Source organism: Sorghum bicolor, chromosome 2 (genome assembly GCF_000003195.3).
Source record: "Sorghum bicolor cultivar BTx623 chromosome 2, Sorghum_bicolor_NCBIv3, whole genome shotgun sequence".
In the NCBI taxonomy this organism is placed as follows: Eukaryota; Viridiplantae; Streptophyta; class Magnoliopsida; order Poales; family Poaceae; genus Sorghum; species Sorghum bicolor.
Genome location: NC_012871.2, coordinates 62,999,241 through 63,015,889, shown reverse-complemented (window position 1 = coordinate 63,015,889; position 16,649 = coordinate 62,999,241). Strand labels below are relative to the sequence as shown.

The 16,649-nt window shown below is 45.0% G+C and overlaps 1 protein-coding gene and 2 long non-coding RNA genes across 3 annotated transcripts; 2 read left to right on the top strand and 1 right to left on the bottom strand.

Moving 5' to 3' along the window:
• Nucleotides 1,629–14,773, bottom strand: LOC8055835. Its single transcript, XM_002460369.2, has 4 exons — nucleotides 14,440–14,773; nucleotides 4,592–4,637; nucleotides 3,298–3,501; nucleotides 1,629–2,523 (listed from the first exon to the last, which is right to left on the bottom strand). The coding sequence occupies exons 1-4, from the start codon at nucleotides 14,771–14,773 to the stop codon at nucleotides 1,629–1,631; spliced, it is 1,479 nt and encodes a 492-aa protein (XP_002460414.2).
• Nucleotides 8,680–9,046, top strand: LOC110433102. The gene is made up of 2 exons (XR_002450499.1): nucleotides 8,680–8,765; nucleotides 8,852–9,046. It is a non-coding gene; the product is annotated as an uncharacterized LOC110433102 (long non-coding RNA).
• LOC110433103 lies at nucleotides 9,412–9,922 on the top strand. Its single transcript, XR_002450500.1, has 3 exons — nucleotides 9,412–9,511; nucleotides 9,586–9,714; nucleotides 9,800–9,922. It is a non-coding gene; the product is annotated as an uncharacterized LOC110433103 (long non-coding RNA).

The window sequence follows — 16,649 nt, the reverse complement described above, 5'->3', positions numbered from 1 at the left end:
TGGTGCTTGTTCAATTAGTGCATGCCCTATCCTTATTACTACAAAAAAATCATTCTCAAAATTGTATATCATGTTGTTAGTTTTTCAAAAGAGAGTTTACGTTTTTTTAAACTATATTTCTTATTTATTCAAAAGGGTTTTGGGAGAGAAAATTTGTCAAAATTGGAAAACTATCAAATGTCATCCCAACACGCACCTCTCCAGCCAAGGAGGCATTTGTACTGCAAACTTCCATGCCACTGTTGTTTTTTTTCTAAAAAAGAGTGATTTTTTTTTTGAGACCACGCCGAGGCACGTATTTCATTGAGCAGGAAGCAAATAGTCTTACAGGAATTACGGTAACAACCATTGCCAGCCTTGGTTACATAGCCTATCACTACTAGATCTCGCAGCCATGACTTACATTGAAACTAATTAACCACAAGCAGCAACCTACAGAAAAACTAGGATTAGCAGGTTAACATCTTGCCAGGAGCACCGAGAGGTGCTTATTCCCAGCCAGGCACCAGGCCTGAGCCTCATCGAGGATGGCAGTATCGTTTTGAAAGCTCTAAAACCTCATCGAACCTGCAGTGACCCTGTCCACATGGGCGATGGACACTCGCGTTCTGTTGCGATCTACTCTGTACTTGAATCAATGGGATGGGATATGGATATGTGATGCCAGAAACTGCGTGCATTCCTCTACACACGCTGGTATGGCTATTGTCCTTGGCCTTCTCAGGTCGTTCGTAGCACAGCTACGAAAGTCCAATCAATCGTCTTTGACGCGGGTGACCTTTGCATCAACTGTTAATTAACCGGTACTGTGACGTCTAGCCATTGTCAACTGTAGCCACTTCGCGTCAACAACTGGTCAACTGCTAGTACTATCTGGTACTCAACAATTCACTCAACAATGGAGTACGGAGTAGTTAACAGTATTTGACAATTGACAATACACCTAGTCTACTAGAACTTGCTCTCCATGGCTTTATTTAGATCAAAAAGTTTTTGGATTTTGATACTATAGCATTTTCGTTTTTATTTGATAAACATTATCCAATTATAGAGTAACTAGATTTAAAAGATTCGTCTCATGATTTACAGATAAACTGTATAATTAATTTTTATTTTCATCTATATTATATTTAATGCTCCATGCATGTATCACAAAATTAGATGTAACGAAAAATTTTAAAAAGTTTTTGGTTTTTAAGGATGAACTAAACAAGGCCATAGCAAAACAGGCTAGCTGTCCGGGACTACATCTTCACACAGAAGGGCCCTACCTATATACTCCCTCTATGTTGGTAACGAAAGTCGTTTATGACAATAACACAGTCTCCAAAGCCTAATTTTGACTCCTTGTTTTTTATAAAAATATTTATCAAAAAGTGGTATATGTATATTTTTATGAAAGTATTTTTTAAGACAAATCTATTCATATGATTTTCACATTTTCAAACTCAACAACTTAAAAGTTATTCATAATTTATATTCTTAATATTTGACCTAAATTTTATCAAAGTGACTTTCTTTGTGGGTATAGAGGGAGTACACAAACAAAACACATTGTGGTCATATCTGGGAAGACCTCTACTCGACCGACGACCGAACCTCAACGCGGTGACAGATGCATCACCAAACTATGGAGTCTGGACAGTGTCCCACTGGGAACCGAATGCGATCAGCCTGCGGAGCCGCTCCTGTCTCTGAACAGACTCCCATTGGCGGGCTTCCAAGAAGGCAGAATAGTTCAAGCTGGTTCCCTCAGGCATTAGTTGCCTCTGCATCCCGTACTCCCTGACCAAACTCCTTCGGTACCCCCAGGCAAAGTAGTCAGTGTTGTTTCCTAGCGGTTCAGCAATGATTCTCCTTTCATACCGTGGATGCCGCTGAGGAGCAAGCAAGCTGGTGCTTGAGATTCTTCTGCCCATCAGTGAAGGAATGCGGCCTGGAGTGCCCAAAGCATTCATCAGAGATGACCCGGGAGTGCTGAGCAGCGAATGGGCAGTGCCCGGTTTATGAAAGTAAGGAGCCCTCGGTATGCCAACGAAGCTTAGTGGCACACCTGGCTGTTGCCTTTGAACAACTACATGAGATGGCAGGGTTATGATCACCGGAGCTGTGTAAGCTCGTGGAACAAACTGTAGCCCAGACCCTGGCTGAACAAGTGGAAGAGGATGGCATGGCCTTGTGTCGCCTCCAACGGATGAGATTGCTCCAGCCCTTCTCCCATTCCGTTTCTTCCCCTTCTTCAAGTCTCCAATTTTGAACTTGAACGTGAACGTGAAAGAGTTACTTAGCGGGAAAGGTTTGTCACAGGCTGGACCATCTCCTTTCTTCTGGTCATAACCAGGATAGTCTTCCTTTTGGAAACCAACTTTCTCAACCAAAATAAGTGAAAACTCAGCCGCTAGATCCTCAAGACCCCATTCATCGTAACACTTTCCTGTCTTGTGACTAACATGGATTTCACCATAAGGCCGAAGTAGGTGGCGTGCATTGCAGAAAAATTCCCTCACCAGTTCCTTGTGCAAGCTAAAAGGTCATAGCAACTGGTCAATAATCATTTAGTTGTATTATTCGAGAAAAACAATAAGAATTCAGATAAGGAACATAAAGCTGCTAAATGAAGACACGATAAATTTTGGATAGGTTCTTGTTGTATTCTAAAAGCAACTGTCATAACAAAATAAACCATCTGATTCTTTCAAAAAAAAACATCTGGATAGACTTGTCCATCTTTTTTCATTAATCATGTGTAGAAACTTCTATTGACAGATTACAGGAACAATTTTCTAGTGTACATTGAGAAGGAAATAAAACCCATGAAGTGCTGCAAATAAATCCCATGTGCAATGCAACAGTTCATGAAACCAACAATGTTTGTTCTCAGCTTATTCTTGGAAGATTTGAAGCATATAAACATTCTCTTGCTCATGAACCATAGAAGTGAAATATGATATCTGCAACTTATTCTTGAAGGCATATGTAAGATGTTTTATATTCTTAGTGCAACCTTAAGAACTTGAAGTTCATCTAAGAACAAGATTTTTAGCAATGACAAGTGGTGGTTAAGATGGAAATTGAAACTGGAACAATTTGATTGAGGTTCTACCTTCTATCCAATGTCAGTTGAGGCTATAGGTGTACTAAACAAAAAAAAAGCATAACTCTTCAGATAAAGATATAGTCAAAGGAATACTAATCAACTCCAAAAATCATGATAAAAGACAAAAAATTGAGTTTATGAACACAGGATCTAAAAAATAGTTAACTGCAAAAGAGAAAACAACAAGATAGCGCACATACTTGATCATGTACACCTCACTCTCTTTTCCTTTGAAGCCAGCATGAGGAAAGTTAAAGACAATCCGATCAAACCGTCTGTTTTTCAGCTCAGTGTGCAACTTCATTGTCTTCACGTCAATGCCATGCAAAACAGTAGCCCCCAAACTTTTCAGGCCCGTTATATTAGACTCAGCTTTGCTGAATTTCTTGCACAGACCACAGAGCCTCTGTAAAATTGCCCACGAGATAAAGAGAGTAGATAGATAAGTACAGCTAAAAAAAATACCACACAAACTATCCCCTTAAGATTAGGTAGGTGAGTCAGCTCAGTGCTACATGTCTTGAGCCAAAACTAGACTCAAGCAAACAGATTTAGGAGAACCTCGCCCCGCTTGGAGGCTGGAATGTGCACCAACGGTTGGGCAGCAATCCGACTGCTCCTGGGCCGGACAGGCGGGGGTCTCCTGACAGGCGTCCTCTGCCGAGGTGGGGACAAATTTATTAGGTAACCTGATATAAGATTATAGATGCAGGTGGGTGCGTGGTGCATGCGCGGGGGATTTCTAGGCACATTGGTATTGTCCTAGGTAGCTATTTTTCTTTACTTTTCTTTCCAATCTGGTCATAAAACAATTGATTTGCTCACTTTGTGCTATTGTTAACCTTCATGAAGAGAAGTTGCTGATACATTGTGTCGGAGGTGCAATAGCAATGTGCAAACAACAGGCAAGGTGTTTCAAACATCTGATCATAAGAAGGGGATCAGGATAAAACGAAGTTAACAAAACTAGACCTTTTCCACTGCACAACCAAGAAAATATATTGACATCTATAATATCAAATAAATGCACCATCAAGACCTATTTCATGGTGGATTTAAGTAAACTAATTTGATGGTGTAGATATTGGTGCATTTTTCTATAAACTAGATCAAAGTTAGGGAAGTTTGACTTAGGACAAATTAAAACAATTGAACAACCTACATTTCGGAATGGCTGGAGTACATAGTAGTAGTATGAAACAATGTATGACAGAAGTATGGAGCACCGTCACTGATTAGTGAAGTTAACTAAAGATTTTTTTTAATTAATTTAAAAATCTTTCCCAACAGCAAGAAGTCCATTTCAGGTTAACCTTGATCTCAATGTAGCAAATGCAATAAATACACATATAACCAATGCCACATCCGAATCGTCGAATCAGCTGCTCCATGTGTTTCCATATCCAATGCACAAAGGGCCGAGAAGGGCATCATTACCACTAATGCCCAGCAATAAGAGTCACCTTTACGAGGCACGAGAGAGCGAAAGCGGACGAACCGTAGGTGTTGAGCGACGTGGCGACGAGGTTGGCCCCGGAGCCGAACCCTGCGGCCAGGAATTTTTTTTATTTTTAGCCCATTTTCAAAACAAAATTCAATTTTGACATGCTTTTAAAAAATTTTTCAAAACTAGACCGTTTGGCCCCGCCACCATGCATGGCGGGGCAAATTCACTGAACCCCGCCATGCATGGTGGCGGGGCACACCCTGCCACGTCAGCTCTGCATGGCGCCGGTTGATGACGTGTGATGCCCGTTGCCACCTGGACCCCGCCGGGGATCATGGCGGGGTAGGGGTACCCCGCCGCGGGTCATGGCGGGGCACACCCGACCCGCTAAAACGGCCGCGCCCCCCTCTCTCTCTCTGTCTTCTCCCCCGACCCGCACCTCCCCCGACCCGCACCACGCCGCCGCCGCGCCGCGCCGCCACGTCCCCGGCCCCGACCGCGCCTCCCCCGACCGCCCCGGCCCCTTCCCCGGCCGCGCTCGACCCCGCCGAGCTGCGCCGCCCCGTCCCCGGCCGCGCCCCGCCCCGGCAGCGCCGGCCCCTTCTCCGGCCGCGCCGGCCCCTTCCCCGGCCGCGCCGCGGCCCGGCCTCGCCGGCCCCGTCCCCGGCCGGGCGGTGCCCCGGTCCCGGCAGCCCCCCGCTCCTTCACGGTATTTTTTTTAATTTTTTTGTTAATTTAATTAATTGTTAATTAGTTTAGTTAATTAGTTTTAGTAATAGAGTTTAGTTAATTAGTTTAGTTAATTTGTTTGTTAATTTAATTAATTGTTAATTAGTTTTGTTAATTTATTTAATTGTTAATTAGTTTAGTTATTATTTACTAATATAGTTTTGTTACTTGTTTAGTAGTTAATAGTTAATTAGTTTTAGTAATTAGTTAATAATATAGTTTTTTAAGTGTTTAGTAGTTAATTAGTTAATTAGTTTTAGTTATTGTTTAATAATATAGTTAGTTAGTCGAGTAGTATTACTTAGTTAGTTACTTAGTTATGTAGTTATTTGTTTTACCATATTGCTCGGTTAGTTAATTATCGAATGGCTGGGTATTTTTGTAGATGGATTACGGTGTCAGAGTTTTTTACGGAGGATGTGTTAGGAGAGAGGATTGTCAGTTTGAGGATATGTCTGAGGATTTGGAATGGTTTGATGGTCCCCCTAGTTTCAGTGATCTATGTGAGCGTTTGAGTTTGAAGTTTGGCGATGCTTTCACAGTAAAGGGTAGGTTTGATGTTGGAAAGAATAGGGCACACTATGTGATGATGGACTTGTGCAACCAAGCTGAGTGGTCCCGATACAATAGGGTCATCCAAGGTTCGAATGTAGGCATGGCTGAGTTGGTGTTGGAGACTGTTGAGAATGAGGAGCCGTCCTTCGACGACGGTGGTGATTGTGGTGTGCATGTCCAACAAACTATGGAGAGTATGGACTTGGATGGTAATTGGACGCAGGAGCGGGTTCAATCTCCTCCAGTTGGTCAAATAAGAAATGATTTTGATGTAGACGAGTTTGAACATGAGGAGAATGAGGCGGCAGAGGATGAAATGATTGGTGATGATGTTTGCTCTGATTCCGAGGAATCAGAAAATGAGGAAGTAGGTTCACCTGGCATGTGTGCACCGGTTCGTGGCATGCCCTCAGGAGTTCCGCTTGAGGTACTTCATGCAACGCGGACTCAGGGCAATTTAGCCACAGGGTATCCAGGTGATGTAGAGGAATATGAAGGATGGGGTCGGGTTAGAGAGGCGGAACCTTACGTTGCACCACCCTCTTATACATCGGCAGAGCTTACACAGCTGAGGGAGGCTGGCTTGCCCTTTACCGGTGTTCCAAATTATATGGATGTCAGCATGTCGCATATGGCGGTTTGTGACACGGGTTTGCAGAATTGTAAGGAATCATTGTACAACCATGAAAATTTAATACTCAGGAAGGGAATGCTTTTCAATACGATGTCTGAGATGAAGTTGTTCCTTCAGGACTATGCTGTGTATCATCATAGGCCGTACACGGTTCGGCATTCCGACAAGGAGGTAAAATTTCAAATAGTATGCAAGGCAGGGTTTCCGTGCACGTGGAAGTTGAATGCACGGAAACGGTCGAGTGATGGGAAGTGGAAGGTAACTTCAGTGGAGCAGCCGCACAGATGCCAGACTAACAAGGGCAAACTGTACCATCCCCAGTTGACGGCTCGGTACCTTGCTCGCCGTATATTGGGTCTTGTAGATGCGGACAACGACGTATCGGTGTCTTTCTTGCAGGAGACCATAGCCACTTTTGTTGGGTATGAGGTAACATATGGAAAGGCATGGCGGGCAAAGCAAATTGCCCTGGCAATTCGGTGGGGTAGTTGGGAGGAAGCCTATAACAGGGTTCCACGCATTTTGTGTGCAATGCAACACTTCAACCCTGGCATGAGATGGTTCATATACACAGGAGGGTTTTATCTTCAGAACCCGTTGAGGCATATTCTGTACCGTGTGTTCTGGTATTTTGATCAGTGTAAGCATGCATTTCAGTATTGCCGGCCAGTTGTTCTAGTTGATGGCACATTCCTCACCGGCAAATACAGAGGTACATTGATGATGGCTGCTACTGTAGACCCTGAGAATCAAATTGTGCCACTGGCTTTTGCTTTGGCAGAGGGGGAGAACAATGATTCGTGGTCATGGTTCATGCGTCTGCTCCGTCTTCACGTCCTTGGTCCTTCTCGCACCATTTGTTTGATATCGGACCGTCACATTGTAATTCTTAATGCTGCCGGTGAACACATTGATGGGCACCCACCCCTAGTGCACCGTTGGTGCATGAGGCATTTTGCCGCTAATTTCTGGCGCCGTCAACGGAAGAAGGAGGTGGCAGACAAGTTAAAGGAACTTTGTAATAAACGTACGGAACACGAGTTTAAGGAGACAATGGCGGAACTACAGAAGATGATGAACCGAGCGGGCAAGGCATGGTTAGATCAGCAGATGGAAAATAAAGCGAAGTGGGCATTAGCATATGATGAGGGTGGGTTTCGGTATGGCATAATGACAACAAACTCCTCTGAGTCTTTCAATCGTGTGTTCAAAGGCGTTCGATCTCTACCAGTGTCCGGTATTGTTGAGTTCTCTTTTAAGAAGTGCAATGAATATTTTGTTACGCGGTATGGCTTAGCCCTGAGGAATGAAGAGGAGCTTGGAAGATGGGGGAAGGCTGCACACGAATATTTGCAGGAGGCTGAGGAGTTGTCCAAGCAACAGGTTGGCGAGGCCTATGGACGAGATAGACTTGTTTTTAGCGTACGAGCTAGAGGGGGCACAAACCTTGGCGGCGAACGATTTGGTGGGCGAACGTACCGTGTGGATCTTCAAAAAGTAGAATGCAGTTGCAACGTACCTCAGATCATGCATGCCCCTTGCTCACACATGATTACGTCTTGTCGGCTTAGAGGTTTTGACCATACAGTTGAACCATACATGTCACCCTTGTATCTCCGTGCCAACACCCTAAATGTTTGGGAGAAGAGCTTCGAGCCGTACCTTGACGAGTCGCAGTGGCCTCCATATTATGGTGAGGACTACGTGCCTTATCCGGACCTAAGAAAGGTAGGGAAGGGAAGGAGGAAGAAGAAGCGACTGAAAGGCGATATGGACAATATGAAAGGTTATGGCGATGACATGTATGGTGGCGGTGACTTCAACGAAGAACGTGCGCAGAACCTATGCAGCATTTGCAAGAAACCTGGTCATAACGCTAGATTTCATAGGAGGGGTAGACAAGAGGTTGTTCATTAATCTTTGTGCTTATCAAAATTCTTAGTAAACATGCATTTATGTTATTTGTCGTCAAATTTACTTGCTTTGTCTTATTACTAATGCTATTAATTGTACTAATGTTTTTTCTTTCATTGTTGAAACAAGCGGGCTACGATGGCGGCGCGGGCGCCTCATCCCCGCTTTAGCCTCATTGAGGCGGACTACGACAAGGACCACCGGGCCAAGGCCTTGTCGGAGCAGCAGAGGCCGTTGTGTGTGCTTCGTGGTCGCACGCACCACGTACACAGCTGGAACGAGCGATACGCGCCGTACATTCGTCGTGCAGGATTTCTTGAGATCGTCCGGGTCTACAACAGTGGACTTCCCACTCTAGACCCTGCAGTTCTTACTGCTTTTGTTGATAGGTAACATAACATTTTACATTACTTTAATTTGTTTGTTAAATATGTGCCCTCAAATAATTGATATACACAACATTATAACGATGCAGGTGGAGACCAGAGACGCACACCTTCCACACACCTTGTGGAGAAATGACTATCACATTGCAGGATGTGAAGATGATATTGTGTTTGAGTTTGTCTGGTCATCCGGTGACTGGGGTCGTCGATGAGTCTACTTGGCTAGACTTGGTACAGGAGTTTTGTGGCAGGCGGCCATCAGATGCTGAAGTTAAAGGCACCAAGTAAGTTCATATTTGAGTCTCATTGAAATTACTAATACAACCGATTTAGATACATCTATATTTATACAATATTGGTTTACTGGTAATTGCAGGAAGACCTCAAGAGTCTCGACGTCTTGGATTACGCAGAACTTTGGTGTAGGACCACCGCCTGATGCTCCAGATCATGAGGTGGAGATGTATGCAAAGGTGTGGTTGTGGCACTTCTTGGGGGGTTTCTTGTTCCCTGATTTCTCAGGAGACAGCATCAGCTGGATTTTCCTGAGGATCCTTATGCAGCCACTGGACAACATTGCCGGCTACAGTTGGGGTACCGCGGTGCTTGCATGGACATACCGTCAGCTTTGCTAGGCCTGTCGTCGCCAGTCTTCGAATGGAAACCTAGGTGGCTGCTCATATCTACTTCAGGTTTGGATTTGGGAGCGTTTTCCAGTTGGAAGGCCCACTAAACCTCCGGGTTTGCCTGTAAGTGCATTTGCTATTTCGATTTGTTCATAACACTTAAGGCATTTGTGACATTATGTTTGTGTTAATTGCAGGTATGGGTGCATGAAGATGTTGGACCCACCGCCCTTTTCCTCTGGACAGATGCTAAGGTAGTCAGGGGCGAAGCAGACAGGAGGTACAGGCAGTACACTGACGAGCTAGACGTGTTGACACACAACTACGTAAGTTCAATTCACTTTTAGTACTAAATGCACTATTAATGCGTTTTATTTTGAAATACTAAAAATAAGTTAACAAATTTTGCAGGTCACATGGTCACCGTGGTCTCGGTGGGAGCTAGAGGGGTACCTTAGTCCACGCTGCGAGGAGGAGGATAGCGATTGGCTTTACGATGGCCCACTCATCTTCTTCCACGTGGTCGAGATGCACTACCCTTGCAGGGTTTAGAGACAGTTCGGGAGGCTGCAGGGGATTCCACCGCTGTATTCCACAAACGCTGAGCTGCATAGGTATGATGGCACTTTGTTTGTTTCCATTAACTGGCTCGTTGCTAATGCAATATATTTTTGCAGGATTGATCGTAGGTTTCGGTCCACGCAAAAGGATTGGGCGGTCAGGCACGATGCACATTTGCAGACTTGGTATCACAGGCAGGTTCCCCTCGTCAACTCACTACCACCGCACGATCCGGCCAGATGGATGGAGTACCTACAGTGGCTGCACCGGAGTACGAGGACTCATATCATGGTCCCGTACACCAACACCCCTGCAGATGAGGGTGGTGAGGATGACATCGCCGATGCGTTCGACGAGGTGCAAAGGGTTGACAAACAAGTTCTTAGGGCCCCCTTAAATAGATATGTGGTAAGTACCTTGGACTTTCATGTATTATTTGATGTTTATGGCACAACAGTTGTCCAAATGATCGAGTTAATGTTGTGTGTGATGTTGTAGTCACAACAGTTGTCTAACTACTCCGAGGAAGCTAGTAGGTAACTGTTCTGGAGTAGAGACGACAAGAGCAACCCTCTTCGCAGCTTTGTGAAGGTACTTTCGATAAAATAATTCATTATTACAAAGCAATTACAACTGAATAATGCATGTTGTCATTTTAACCTGCAGAAAATCAAAAAGGGCTGCAAGAAGTTAGCGGCTAAGCTGAGCTGTGCAGACACGACATATGAGCCTCCGTTGCACCCCATGTTGTCTAGGAGCCAGACGGCCTCGATGTCCACCAGAGCTACTTCGGCTAGGGCCGCTTCCTCCTCTGTACGTACTCCGCAGTACACAGGGAAGGGTCCAGCGGACGTGGACGATGACGACGAGGCCCTTCAGTACTCCACGACTAGTGGCGACGACGACGACGACGAGCTACAGTGGGAGTTCACCGGTCACGAGGAGATGGGTACCTCACAGCTAGGCGGTGCTCCTATTGGTACACAGGGGATGGAGTACACACCGGAGGAGTACACACAGGGGGTGGAGTACACACAGGAGGAGTACAGACACGTCGAGCACCAGGTGCCTATACTGTGCTTTTACTTTTCTATATTTTCATGATTCAAAATTTAAAATTACTCATTAGGGTACTTGTTTGCAGGGTACTTCTTCGATACAGGAGATGGACCGTGTTCATAGGCGGCAGCGAGAGAGGCAGCGGCGAGACCGCACGGACGTGGGGTGGACTAGCAACGTGGTGCCTACCAGTCCTAGGAGGCGACGGAAGTCGCGAAACCGCTACACCCCTGGCGATGATTAGATTAGACATGTTTACCAGTTGGGACTTGTCATGTAGTACCTGGGACATATTGTTATTTCCAGCACGTTGGTAACTGTGACATATTTCTAGATATTTGATGTACCTTTTTTAAGCATTAGTGAGAATTATTTTAGTTGTTCGTTCTAAAGTATCTTTGGTATTTATGTAAAAATCTCAGTCTTGCCAAACCAGCTGCGAACCAGGACAATCGGTTAACAAAAACCGAACAAAGACACTGCAGCAAAGGTTCTGGCCAATTTCTGGCTACCCCGCCATGGCTGGGGGCGGGTTAGGGGTACCCCGCCATGCCCCACGGCGGGGTACCCCTAACCCGCCCTAGCCATGGCGGGGTAGCCAGAAATTGGCCAAACCCCCATGTACCTTTCATGGCACTAATCAAAGTGACTTCCTCTATTGCTTTTTAAATATTACACAAAAAAATAGCTAGTAAACATGCAAGAAACAAAACTTTTAATTGTTATATTAGTTAAACATATTAGAAAATCTTTTTAAATTGTTATGTTAGTTAAACATTCTGACAGCTGTGGACTTTGGCGAGGAGCGATCAAATTGAAATACGTCGGAGTACAAATTATTACATGACAAGTTTCAAAGTACAAAAGTCTCATCCCTAAGCCACTCACATACATTACCACATCAATCAAACTGGGTGCACCACTGCGTAAGCAACTCGTCCTCGGACTCTCAATCGTCCCCTACAGCCTCCTTACCCATGCTCGCCTCCGCTGCCTTGGCCTCACTAGCCTGTCTCTCGTAGTAAGCTGCCTACGCCTCTTCTGCCGCCTGAGAGTATAACTGTCCCTCTTCCTCGGTCATGTCTGTTGGCCACCATGAGTCGTAGACCGATGTCTTCTGGTTGTGGTATGCAGCCTCACCCTCCTCTGAGGCACCGACAGGCATCGGTCCTGACGCCTCACCCTCCTCTGCAAGACGAAGTAGGTCGCCTATCCTTCCCATTTCATAGTCATGCTCCTCCTGAGGGTACCCCAATTCCTCGGCAAGACGAATGAGGTCGCCTATCCTTCCGGTGTCGTCGTCTTCCTCCGCCTCGGCCTCCTCTTCGACCACAATCGGACGGCTAGCAGTGCCACCAACTGCACCGTCCCGCCCTAATATCATATTCTCCGCGTACTTAGCACGGCCCACATCTGCTTGCCAGTTTCCGGTGCATCCAATCTCTGTAAGTACAAAATTTAAAGAATTAATAACATATTCATTTCAGAGAAACAAACAGTTTCACTTTCAAAAATTAAATGACTCACTAGCACATAATGAGGCAATACTATCGTTCAAGCATTGCATCTCAACTCGCTCAGCCTCCTCCGCAGCCTTCCTTGCATGCTCTTCAGCCTTCCTTGCACGGTACTCCTCTATCTCCTTTTCCCTCTCCTCGGACCACTTCTTCCATGCAATACTCGCAGGGTTACGAACACGCAACTCCTGGGCGAATGCAAGCATTTTCTTCTTATGGTCCTTCACAAAATCAGTGACGTAGTTTGCAGGATAACCTCTCGTCTTGCGAACTGCTACTCTTGCCTTATACTCATCTTTGAACTTAAACACATCATCAGATGATTCCCATTTGCATTTCTGAGTGCTCTGTTACGGGAAATATATGAATACAAAGTTAGCGTACAAAAACAAATATATGAGTATAGTAGTACTAAATGTGCACAGTCCTAGCAAACCTCATCATAGTCGATCATGTGGCCACAGAAGTGGCAAATCCCAAGACCTGAAGGAACTAGGCCGTAGCTAGCTTCAACACCACATTTGCACATCACGGGAGGCGCAATAGACCTCCGCTTCTTCTTCCACTCTGGAACCTCCTCCTGCTTCTCAGGCTCTGGCCAATGGCTCTTTGGACCATAGATCCACTCTGCGAAACGACACTTTCGAAAACCACGATCCTACAAAAAGAACACATTAGAACACATATAAAGCAACTGAAATTTTAAGATTGACCGTAAAACTTACTTCACGCCGCAGAGGACAAATGAACTCTAGTTCATTCCGTGGATTTATCACGACTTGTTCTCCGCAATGACACTTTGGAGGATCCTCGAGCCGCCGTGCAGAGGCTACAGCCTTCTCTTCCTCCGTCATAGGAGGAGGGTTAGGGGGGGGCGGAACCCAGCGAGTAAACAACTCACGTTTGCAATGATCAACGCCGTGGTAGAAAAGCAGAATTTTTGGGTCAAACTTGTCCGGCCCGTCGATCCATTGGAAGAAAAAGCACCGGAAGTAGGGCTACAAAAGAGTTTCAATTGTCTCATTGAGAATAAAAAGATAAAAAACCAATAAGAAAAACAAAGGTCACAGTGACTTACGCTATAACTATAACAAGTATAGAAGCAACGTGCCGCAGTATCCGGATGTCTCGACTGGCTCACGTGTGCCGGATGTCCACAATCACAATTTGGAATAGGTTCCTCGGGAGGCACGGGGGCATCCTTGCAAGACACATCGGAGTACAACTCTCTAGGACGACCCTTTTTCGCCAAATAGACTCACGATACGAGTCCTCCATCTAAAAACGCGAAAATAATTCAACACAAATCACATAACTAAACAAAGTAACGTAACAAGAGATTTACTAAACATATTAAATAACCAAATGAACTTATCTAAACTATGAAAACGTAAAGGTTGTAAGAAATTTACCTTATCCAAACGAGGGGTGGCCGGGAAAACAACCGTGAAGAACGACGAGGCGGGGAATACGCAACGGAGAGGAGCGCCGAGGAGGGGCAATGGAGGTGAAGGACGACGCGGAGGGGCACCGGAGAAGAGCGGAGCTTGGGTGTGAGAGAGGGAGAGAAAGAGAGACACTCGGGGTGAGAGAGGGAGACAAATGAGAAGAGATGGCCGTTCGGCCGACTAAGTAGGGCGCGGGTGCACCCCGCCATGATGCGCGGCGGGGTTGCAACCCGCCATGATCGGTGGCGGGGTCCCCGTACCCCGCCATGGCCGGTGGCGGGGTCCACGTCAGCCGGCCCCGCCCACCCGGGCGCCACGTGGCACTTCAACCCCGCCACCATGCATGGTGGGGTGCAGTGATTTTGCCCCGCCATGCATGGTGGCGGGGCCAAACGGCCTAGTTTTGAAAATTTTTTCAAAACCGTGTCAAAATTGAAATTTGTTTTAAAAATAGACTAAAAATAAAAAAAATTCGCGGCCAGCGCCAGCGAGAACGAGAAGTCCCCGTCGCCGACGAGCAGTATGCTCTGCGTAGAGGAGTATTGTCCTAGCCACTTCTCCTCCTCATCCTCATCGTCGTCGACGTCGACGTCGACGTCCGCTTCCTCCTCCGCCTCATCCCCTTCCACGGCGATCTCTGCCGGTGCCCCCTCCACTGGCGCCGCCACCCTATTCCCATCCACCCGCATCCCCAGCGCCCCATCCTCTGCCGGCGCCGCTCCCTCCTCCCTCGATCCGCCGCCGTTCGCGGCCGAGTCGTACCCTACCGATGGTGAGGCTACCGCGACTGCCGGCGCCATGACCATGAGCTCTTGTGGTACAGTGGTAGTGGAGTGGTGGACGAAAACTTCCCGACTCCGCGAGTCCAAGCGTCGCAGTCGCAGTGCATTCAATGCCTTCTCTCGGGGGTCTCGGTCGGGTGGGGCCCACAAGGCCGGATGAGCGCCGGCGTTTGGGCTTCGCTCCGGTGGCTTCTCAAGGAAGGAACACCCAATTACTCAAAAAAAAAGGAAGGAACACCCAACACGATGAGACGAATGCAACAAGCAAACAATCCACAAATTCTGTGTTTACATCAACGATAAGACAACGCTAATTAAGTTCGTCTGGTATTTGGCTTCGATGGGCAATCGTGTTCCAGCTAAATATCGATGCATTTCGGCCTTATTAGTTCTTACCCTAAAACTTTTTATTTTATCGTATCGAATATTTGAACATATGTATGAAACAAATAATGTAGATTAAAAAAAATAATTACATGGTTTAAGTGTAATTTTTAAATCTAATTAGACCTTGTTCACTTTCACAGGAATCATTGTAGCCTTTGAACATTTTTGGGCCAGAATCAAGTAGATTCACCTCCTCCACTCGTTCGTCCACTTGGGCTAGGAACTGATCTGGATGATAGGAGGTTCGGTTTCATTCTAGGCCGTAAAGATTAGGAAAAGAGAAGTTGATTTTGGTTTTAGTCCAATTTTCATTTTAGCCCGAAACTAACGGATATTTTAGTTTCCATCTGGATTGAAAATGGGTTGTAGTAATTCACCTGGAATGGGCCCAAAAAACGGGTCAATCCGGTAGAAACAAACAAGACCTTAGGGGTGTTTAGTTCTCCTTCTATTTCAAAAAATTTTGAGTTTTGGTATATCATTTTGCATAATAAAACTAAACACCAAGCAAAATATTTTAGTAAAAAGGTGGTTATTCTATATTTTGGATTATGACCTCAAGGGGTTAAAAAAATATCCAAAAGAGTCTCAAGAGGCTCTCGTAAAGGCAATAAATTATGTATTTTAGATAGAACTAAATATAATCCTGAAAATTTTTGTATTTTGTATTCCATTGTTTCAAAGTAATTGATATTTTGTATTTTATATTTTATGGAGAACTAAACAACCCTTAGTCTATTATTAAATATTAATTTTTACAGTTATAAATGTACTGTAATACCTTAAAATTTTTCTTTTCGGGAACTCAGCGAGCATGCAATCCATGAGACGAGCATGGAATCTTTTGAGCCTTGTTTAGATCAATTTTTTTTTGAATTTTGACACTGTAGTACTTTCGTTTTTATTTTACAAACATTATTCAATTACGGAGTAATTAGGCTTAAAAAATTTATCTCGTAATTTATAGGCAAACTATGCAATTAGTTTTTGTTTTCATTAATATTTAATACTCCATACATGTGCCGCAAGATTCGATGTGACGGAGAATCTTGAAAATTTTTTAATTTTTGATTTAAACTAAGGCCTTGTTTAGTTCGCAAAAATTTTCAAGATTCCCCGTCACATCGAATCTTTGGTCGCATGCATGGAGCATTAAATATAGATAAAAATAAAAACTAATTGCACAGTTTATCTGTAATTTGTGAGATGAATCTTTTGAGCCTAGTTACTCCATAATTAGATAATATTTGTCAAATAAAAACGAAAGTGCTACAGTAGCCAAAAAGCAAAGTTTTTGCCAACTAAACAAGGCCTGTTCAAGGAATCATTCCGGCTGCTCATAGCCTTATGGCCACCTGTCATGGATTCATGATGTGTTTATATGCAATCATCTCACATAACAAAGCTATAGTTTTCCTTTTTGACTACGCTCGTGATAGCACGTATGGGATAACTGCATGTATAGGTGTACGGTCCGCGGCAGGTGCTCACGGTCACGGCTACCCTA